The 9,901-nt window shown below is 39.2% G+C and overlaps 1 protein-coding gene across 1 annotated transcript in view; it reads right to left on the bottom strand.

The window, feature by feature from the left end:
* The window catches only part of ppp1r16b (protein phosphatase 1, regulatory subunit 16B), a 101,187-nt gene that overhangs the window by 62,892 nt on the left and 28,394 nt on the right, over positions 1–9,901 (bottom strand). The window contains exon 2 of the mRNA XM_046029616.1: positions 4,472–4,886. Coding sequence (XP_045885572.1) covers positions 4,472–4,736 — 265 coding nt within the window. The 5' untranslated portion in view covers positions 4,737–4,886. The remainder of the gene's footprint in view (positions 1–4,471; positions 4,887–9,901) is intronic.

Here is a 9,901-nt window from a genome sequence, read left to right as displayed (position 1 = left end):
TGGGAAACACACAGAGCTGTAAAACACAGACTGGGTTCATGGAGGGGTAAAATACAACCGACTCAGTCATTGAAGCCAGTCACATTATCACATGTTTCAAACAGACTTAAGTCTTACAAGATAGAAGACAAGAGTTACATTAACAACACTGTGGATCTCCAGTCAGTTTCAGAAGTAAAACAAGTTGACTGATGCTCTTGTATTTCTATGCTTGTGAAAAATGTCGGCTAAAAGCTGCAGCAAAAAATCTCAATAGGGTAAAAAAATGCAATATTGGTAACAAGCAACAGACACCCTGCCCCTCTCCATGTGTCTGTGGTTGTTACCTTTTTGAATTATGTATCTATACTATAAAATGTGCTTATTGTAAGTTGCTAAATAAAATGCCTTAAAATCAATATATAATAAAATGACTCAAACTTCATAAGATGCTTTGGCAGTTTGCAGGAGATACACAAGTATGACTAATATAGCTAATTTGAATAGAAATTTGAAATTAAAGAACTATAAAAACTCAAAACCGTAAAGGTTTACTCACTCGTAATTCTTTCATTTGGTAAATGAACTGCTTTTATATAGGGCCATTACATTAAAAGCAGTATGACAGAGTTTAATGCTCCATTATACTCAATATATATATACAACTGCTTGTCAGATCTTCAAACTCCTTCAGAAACCCCCTGGTGGGCAGTGTCCCACCATTTATGTAGCTTTACAAACCGACAAATCTGATTTCACACCTACATCACACTGCGATTGGCCATTAATCAGTTGGATGATTCAACTGTCGTCAAACCTGATGGTTTTGCCTTGATTATAAATACTGAGCAGCTTTGCAAGTCAAACTGGAACTGCCATGAAAATAAAATTAAATTCACTTTATAATAGTTTTCTTTCAGGTGTCGTGCATGTTACATTTGTAGAACCCAACTTTTTGGTTTCAGTTGTTGATTTTTTTCCCCTTTTCCACAGAGATTCTTAAGCCCTTCAATCATTTGAGTTGTTTGACAACTTTATCAGATCACACAGCGGGGTTAAGAGGAAATGTCAGCTCAGTCTATATTCTGTGTGTGTGTGGGTTGACTGTACTTTCTGACCTCAATGGCTGCTCCTTTGCAGGATAGCGGCTCTCTGGAGAGCAGAAAACCTATCAGTCTCAATAGCCAGAGAGCCGCAGAGAGAGACACTGAGGTGCTTCACAGTAATTTCACAGCCAGCAACCCACACCACTGTGAGGGGGCAGAGGGTTTGGTAAGGTGGCAGCCGGAGGGCGAAGAAATGGGCTCAGAATCAGGATACATCCCTTTCTATCCGATCCTCTCCTACCTACCATTTTCTACTTTCTTATCCCCACAAACATCTTCTGAAAAGTTTAACACATTCACGGGTACACACAGACACACAAACTTCAGCTCGACAACACATTGTGTCTTCTGTGGCTTTACTATATCTGCATCTCCCCAAGGCTTGGTAAGTCTGCTCCCGCAGATTCCAGTAAGGAAGTTATAATGACAGGGACATTGTAGTTCAGAGAGGAAAGGAGAGGAAAGAAGAGTCTCTCTCTCTCTCTCAAACATGCACACCTGCATTGTTCATGGATAGTTTCAATAACACCATCTACTGTTCAAGATACAGTAAAGCTTACAAAGTACAACAATAAAAAAAACAGTAAATACAGCATGAATAAAACATGCACACCAATGAACATACACACATTTGTCAGTGTGTGTGTGTTCACACACATACCCTCCGGTCAACCCAGTGATGCTCTGACTGCAACCACAGAAAAGCCACAGGAAACATTTCACTAAATGCAACCAATCGGAGATTAAACAAGAGTCAGCCCGGCCAATCCAACGTCTCATCTTATTATGGCCTCGAGGCTGGTAGAGTCAGCCTCAGGTCAAAGTAAATCTCCATCTCGTTTTGTTGTTGTTTTTACTTCTCTCACTTCTCTATTAGTTCTGGAACTTTCCACTGCTCATATTGGCTTTGACAGTCATTTTTACAAAAAATTTTAGTTCTGATTTATGAAAATAAATCTTGATGTGAAAGTCAGCACTGATGTCTTGTCTTTCTAAAATGCTCAAACTCATTTCCATCATGATCTACACTCAACTTTCTTTTCTATTTTTACATAATAGAAAATAATTGAAATGACTACACAAGACAGTGTTCGTGTCATGCATTCAGTGACTACACAAGAGAATGCATGACACTGTCACATCATATATTTGCAAAGGAAGCCCGGAGACTGCAGCATAGCGTGTGGAGTCATGATGCTTGATTGAGCATTTGGGGACTAGAGGGAATGAGAGGAGATTATCAGGCTCCTGAGCTAGCCAGCTGCCACTGGAGCTGTGTAGGCAACACTACACCCCGTCTCCCTTTCTTTTTATCTCTCTGCCTCTTTCATGGTCACCCTCATTAAACTGCACTGATAACAAATGTTTCTTTGCCCAGGCACTGTCAGCATTAAGTAGAGCACTGACATAGCTTCTGCAGATCAGTAATGCTCAAAGTGCCCAGTGCTGCACACAGCGAGACACTGGTCTTGATGAAAGGTCGGGGATCGCAAAAGTTATTAGGATTCATCCTCTGGTAACCACAAATGTCTGGACAAAGTTTCATGGAAATCCATGAGATATATCAGTCTTGACAAATGTGGTCGACAGACAACCAACAGACCTCCCCATTGATGTCTTAAAAACGTAAAATACTTTGCCATATGCCATTAACTCTAAAGCAAGTTTATTGAAAACTTAATAAAAATAATAAAACACACGTCAACAGCAACACTTTATTGTTATTTCTACATTTATTCAGCCCACTGTATCATGTAAACTTAAGGCCAGATGGCCTTCAAAAGTTGTATAAGGGAATTGTTTTGCTGGGAAGGTCAAACATCTTTTATGTAAAAAGAAAAAAAAGACTGGCGACTCAACAAATTCAACTATTGCTTCGTGTGTTTTCTGTGTCCTCTCAAAACTGGTTATAAAGCACATAAAAGCTGCTCTTTGACATTTAATTAGCACCACAATTCACTAATATCTTAATGCCTCAACCTCGTATAAATACTGGCCTGACCTTAAAAACACAGAATATGTTGCTAATATTTATGAAGCTGCTTTCGATAAATGTTTTATTCATCAAACATCCTTCCTGATTCATCCTTGAATGACAGCATACAGTATTGTTAATTACACACATTTCCTGGAACTGACAGTAAATGAGTACATGGTGCATGTTTCTTGGCCAGTATGTGTGATTTTTCAAACAGATCTAAAAGAATTCACCAACAGCAACAACATCCTGGTTCAAAGTCTAAGTGGCTCAGCAGTCTTTCGGGGAATTACACACCGCAGAACAGCATGCGAAGAAAACCTTTCAATGCAGTTCAAACCAAAATCTTTCACACAACAACACCTCTGTTCAACGAAGCAACAGAATCAGCAACATAACTGCTAGTCGTTTTTTCTACTATGGAAAGAGCGTTTCCTTTTTACTCAATTCAATGATATCCTTTTATCGCCTGCTGGTTTTGTCAGATCTTTATTTAGGTTACACATGATGGCAGAATCCAACAGGCCATCCAGACAACACAAACCCCAAGACTTACACTGACTCTCACTCCAGCTGGAGCTTATACAATCCAGTTCACAGTCCATGTGCATATGGGTGCACATGTGTGTGTACACACACAGTGCAGAGCTGCTTCTGCTATGTAAGAATAAATCTGAAAATACCTCAGCCTTGTGGCGGTTTCCATATCTGTAAAAGACAGACTTGGACAAGCAAAGAATGTACAGTAGCACAGCCATGGGCTGTATTTGTTTTGATAAAAAGAGTTCTAATCTAATTTCAAGTTAAAGTAAAGCTAAGTTAGATGTCATATCTAACTGATAAGCAGCCCGTTATCATTCCTGCATCACTGACACACTGTTAGCACTGGCACAGCATCGGACTGTTTGTACTGGAGGAAAACAATTATTATCTCCAAATAGGGGGGGCACCATCCGTAGAAATTTTAATTAAAAGACTGGCAGAGTTTCATCTCAGTGTGACAACTCCATTATTTCCCAGTGATAAAACAGTCTCCTATCGAACATAGTGGAGTTCCACTGGCAGCTTAAGTGGGCAGGCCACGCTAATAGTTGTTCTGACCTTGCCATTTTATCCAGCTGAAGTAGTGAGATGAGGCTGAAATTAGAGTAATTATTCAAATGTGGTGTCCGTGAGCTTTGTGCTGGGTTTGATTGTGAGCTCATGAAAGAAACCCACACTTTTAGCGTGTGGCCTCGTTACAACGAAAATAAATCTGGTTATATTTTGTTTGTCCCTAGGTGACCTGTGTTTATAGCACTTGGGTAGTTAGTTTGTGTCATCCTTTTCACTAGACAGCATTCAGTTCCCCATAAATCTACATTTTTTGAACCAATTTCAACATAAAAATATTATTTAAAGCCCCTACCTTCATCTGGATCATTCCTGGCCGAGGCCTCCAGAAGTGCCACGCTGGCGGCAAAGGACACATGCCTCTTGGACTCTTGCTGGAGGTTGTTGGCATTGCGTGCCTTCTTGTCAGCCTTTCGCTTCTTGTTTTGCATCTCCTTCTCGTACACAGCCCATCTCTTCAGCTGCTGGGTACGCCGCTTCTGGGCCGCCCGCAGCCTCTCCAAACTGGGCACTTTGTCCAGCTGCTGCAGCTCCTGGATCAGCTCCAGGTGGTTGGCCATGACGCAGGGGGTGGGGTGGGGTGGGGTGGCAGTAGTGGATGACAGCGGAGGGGTGAAGTTGGGAGACGAAGTATGATTCTAGCGAGGGCTGCACCTTCGGCCGTGGCCTCCTCCCATCACCATCATCGTCATGCTTTTGGCAGCAGCGTCCTGAGTGAGGAGAGAGAGAGAGAGAGAGAGAGAGGCTGAGCCAGTGTTCATAAAATATCAGCCACAAATTTTTACTACCTGGAACTTCAATAAATACTTTAGTAAATATGTGAATGTAGAAGTAGTTTCACGTAGCCGAAGACTTCTAGTAAATCTTTGGAAAGATGTACTGGGGAAACACTGAACATCAAAAGTGGTCTGTTGCACCACAGCAAAGTGCACACCTATGCTGCTCAGATGCATTTTGGTGGCCTACCTAGAGAGGCCCAAGCTCAAACGAACATGCAAACAAGTTTTTTCTGTCTTTACTCTGTGTTGTCTATTTGAGGCCAACAGATCATCAAATCATATTTCTTTCCTAACAAACACTCTCTGGTTCACATCAAGGTAAAACAAACTGAAAGCAATGTGTCATTCTAATAATCACTGCATTTTCTTCCATTTGCATGATATACACTCCATCAAGATGATGCCTTTAAGGGCTCAGGAAATTGGACAAATGTACCTCCATGAAAATGTCTCAATTTTTATCTAAATGGCTGAGCATGGATTGCAGTCTCAATTTTCCATTTGCTTTGTGAGCCGTTATAGACCCGTCTACCATCTTCCATCAAGGTTAACCACTTCCTTCCTGCTGGTGTGATGACAAACTGATGAAAAAAGTATGAGGGCAGTGTGCTGAAGCGGGGATTTTACATGTCATCATTACCTTAATGTAGCCTGGCTTGGCTGTAAACATGAACAAAAGTCTCTTTCTCTCTCTATCTCTCTCTCTGACAATTCAAAGTGACAGAGTCAGTGAACTTAGAGATCTACCAAGAAAGCAGCATACTGTATGTTCAGTGATTCTATGGAAATCTCCTACAAATGATCTTCTAAAGGGGGAAAACTTATCAATACAACAGGTCAAAAGCAGGATTACACACATTTGCAATAAACCTTAATTAGTTAAATAATTAACGTTAAATACAGTAAATACAGGCTAAATACAAACACACAGTAGGTAGGAATTCGACAGTGATCGAGCTTATTCAGACCACTTCCTCTGAACAGCACTCTTAACAATGTACAGACATTTTATTACCACAGCCAGAAAACCCTCTCTTGATAAAAGTTCAGGCCTTCCTAGTCACTTAGCATGCAAACACTTACCAAAACAAATTACATTTTATATGATCCCATAGTTTTAAAAACATGTATGTTTTATCTATGAAACGTGTTTGTACTTACTATTTCATAAATGCTCCTAAATACTTCCCCATGTCTGCAGCCCTTCACTAATGAAACCCTGAAGTCCAGCAGCATCGCCTTATAAATCCTCCACAATGCAATGTAGTTAAAGTCTGCCACCAACCTTATATTACATTTCCTTTGCAGCTCTACAGTACCTACCTAACTGCTAAAAACATGGACAGGAAACAAGCAGCATAAACACTTCCTACTGCACCACTGTCAGTTCACCAGAGCAGTGTGTGTCTCAAAAAGGCATCCACACATGCAAATGAAACTCCCAAGCTAAACCTTGCCACACTGTTGACTCTGACACTTTTGGATGCATAAAACCTTCCAGCGCAAAGGTGCGAGTACGTCCTTCAATTTAATATACAAAAAGAACCTACTTACCAAACGAAAAGCTGATATCAGTACAATCAGTGTGGGCTTGTGTGAAAGAGGCACGAGCTGGAAATGTCTTTTACACGGCAAATTGGTTATTAGCAAATGATTCATTAAGACTGGGTCAGAATCCAAAGGCCGATCACAAGAGGATTAAGCAGCGGGATCTCAAATTATTCTGGAGGAATTTCAAAGTAAAGCTGTCAGCAACTTTTTCCCTGTCCCAGTCTTTCAAGGAAGACAGACAGCAGATGCAGAAGTGCTTAACAGTCTCCAGCCATGGGTTTAATTTGCTGGTTTGCATGATACCAAAAAGATTTTGAAGCTAAAAACTTTACCATACAATAAACAAGCAATAAAATTTATCTACCTGTAGTCATCATCCCCGAGGTAATAAATAACAATTCTTCTAAAACTTATTGCATGTAAATATATTCTGAAAGCACTGCTCATTCTCCCCAGAATAGCATGATAAAATAAACACATATTGTCATAGTGTTTGTTCTGTCAGTGTCACCTGTTCCTGGCACACTGTTCCTACTAATAGAGGCACATCCATTCAAGTAATGACATGAAACAGACCCCTCAGCTCATCTTAATGCACCGTCAGCACTGAAACAGGAAATGCACCATGCTGGGTAATAAGGGGACTGCTTAGATGAAAGTAAAGATATGAGCAACACCACATCCAGCTCCTGTGCACGTGTTCGTCCATGATGTCTTTACTTTTTAATCTTAGACATTTTAAACAAAATGAACCCTTAACTGTTTTTGTTCTCATATTGTATTTTACAATTTATTATGAATAACTTTGCTTAGTTGTAAAGTTTGTATGGCCTTATTTTATCAGTGAAATTAAGTTCCAGTCAGCTGAACTGCAGCCAAACTGTCAGACTCCCTTCTCTGGTTTAAAGGAGCAGACTTCAGTTAACGAACTGATGAAATAATAAATACTCCACAGAATCACAACACACAAGCACACACAGCGGTGGCCACACACAACTGAAACACAGCTGCAAAATAACAAAAAAAACTTGGTCATGAAAAATATGTTTTTGATTGGTAGGCAGACATTAAAATATTCTAAAAAAGGACCTCAAAGAGCTAGTCAACAATTTTACCAACGGTCTACATCCATACAAGTGGCCATGGCAGTGGTAAAAAATACCTAAGTACATTTACTCAAGTACTGTACAATTCTGAGGTACTTGAGTATTTCCATTTTATGCTACTTTATACTTGTGCTCCACTACATTTTAGAGGCAAATATTGTACTTTTTTACTCCATTAACATTTATCTGACAGGATTAATTACCATCAGCTCTGCAGATTTGATTTTTAATACAAAATATAAATCAACTATATATGGTAAACAGACTGCATTTATAAAGCGCCTACTAACGGACACTCACACACTGATGGCACAGCAATTCGGGAGTAATTTGGGGTTCATCTTGCCCAGGGACATGCAGACTGGAGGAGCCAGCTGACCTGATTAGTGGACGACCCGCGCCACCCTCCTGAGCCACAGCCGCCCCTAATAATGTGTTATTACAAGTTAAGCTACCCGGCAGTATAAAGTGGTTTAAATTAGCTCCACCTTTACCAGTTGCTACATTAAAGTGATGTACACGTTAATGCATCACTCATTATAATCCAGTAATATAATAAATATGATTCTGAAATAGGCCATTCTGCATCATGAGTACTTTGACATACTATAGGTATATTTGGACGCTAAAATTTTGTACTTTTACTTAAGTCATACTTTTAATTGTGACATAGTATTTTTATACAGTATTATTGCTACTTTTACTTAAGTACAAGAGATCTGAATACTTCTTGGTGTCTATATAAGTGTGCTATCACCTATGATTACATGATTACAGATTAATAAATGTTTCCCCCTGAGGAATAATTGTCCAAAAACATAATACAAATATCACCATTTTTTTGTATGATTAAACCATCACCATTATCACAATGAGAGCCATAACTTCAACACACAGATCTAATCCAGGAAAAGTCCAACTAGCAAAGTGGGTCTCAGAAAACCACTATGAGCCTTAAACTGCTGACATCTATAAAACATTTTACAAGGAATGATTTATTTTACAAAAGGCCGAGTTTAACAAGGTAAAAGTTTCCCCTGATGCACCATGAATGATTCCAGGCATGGCTTACCCCCCTTCTCTCTCCCTTTGTCTCTCTCTGAGATGTGTGTAGCAGGCAAAGTCAATTTACTTCAGATAGGATGTGTGACAAACAAGGAACATCCAGTGTTTTCTTTACCTGTCTTTGATGGTCAATGGCATTAGAGCCAGGAGCTACAGCTAATCAAATCAGGGGAATCAGAGCAGACATAATGATATTACTCATATACACACATACACACACATACACACACACACACACACACACACACACACACACACACACGTGAAAGTATGGCTAGGGGTAAAAAAGAAACTAGTGAGAAAAACAGATCCACATAAACTAACAACTTCTGTATTAATCAGCAGCTGATTGCCGTATCTCATGTAAAGCACTTTGAATTGCCTTGTTGATGAAAGGTCAGTGTAAACACAGGTCGTGGTGCCTGGTTCAGTTGATCTGGCTAGGGGGGATCGTCTCAAGGTCCACTGATCTTCAGTTCCAACTCCCACTCCATTATCAGTTTCTGTCACAGGCAATACGTGCCAATAATGCCAAAAAACAAAAATGTAGCAGTTGCCATAGTCAAAATTTTCTGATCCAGTCGATTTGAACAATTATGGCTTAGCCCTTTAAATCAAATCCAATCAGACATTAGTCAATGGTGTTTCAGAAAACAAGATTTTCACAGTTTTAGGATGTTTTAAAGACCAAATAATGAATCAATAAAGAATCGCCAGATGAATCGATCGTTAGTAGCTGTGTATATTGTGTGTAAACATAAAAATCATATATGCTGCCAAACTAGGGCTGGACAATAAAACAATAATTATCGCAATATATTTTTTTCAATAACAATATAACAAAATGTTCAATAAAAAAATGTTTGATTTTATTCACATTTTTTATTTAGATGGTTATTTTGTTGAGGAAAAAGGACTGAAAAAAAGCTTTTACTAAATTTTACTTATGCATATGTGTTGAAAAAGATTTTATCATAATTGTTTTGAATGTTTTACCTCAGATTTGTGAAGTGATCCACTGTTCGGCATCAAGTGTTGACCATAAAGACGAGTTTAAACCACAATTAACCGGGTTTCTTCAACTTTCCCTCAGTAGCAAAAACAAATAAAGATTTGATACTTATCATGATAATTATCGATATCGAAAGATATGAAACTTTTTATCGTGATAACATTTTTGCCCATATCGTCCAGCCCTATGCCAAACTACAATTTTTCCAAGAA

This window comes from Micropterus dolomieu, linkage group LG18 (assembly GCF_021292245.1).
Source record: "Micropterus dolomieu isolate WLL.071019.BEF.003 ecotype Adirondacks linkage group LG18, ASM2129224v1, whole genome shotgun sequence".
Classification (NCBI taxonomy): domain Eukaryota; kingdom Metazoa; phylum Chordata; class Actinopteri; order Centrarchiformes; family Centrarchidae; genus Micropterus; species Micropterus dolomieu.
This window is presented reverse-complemented; position numbering and strand designations above follow the sequence as displayed.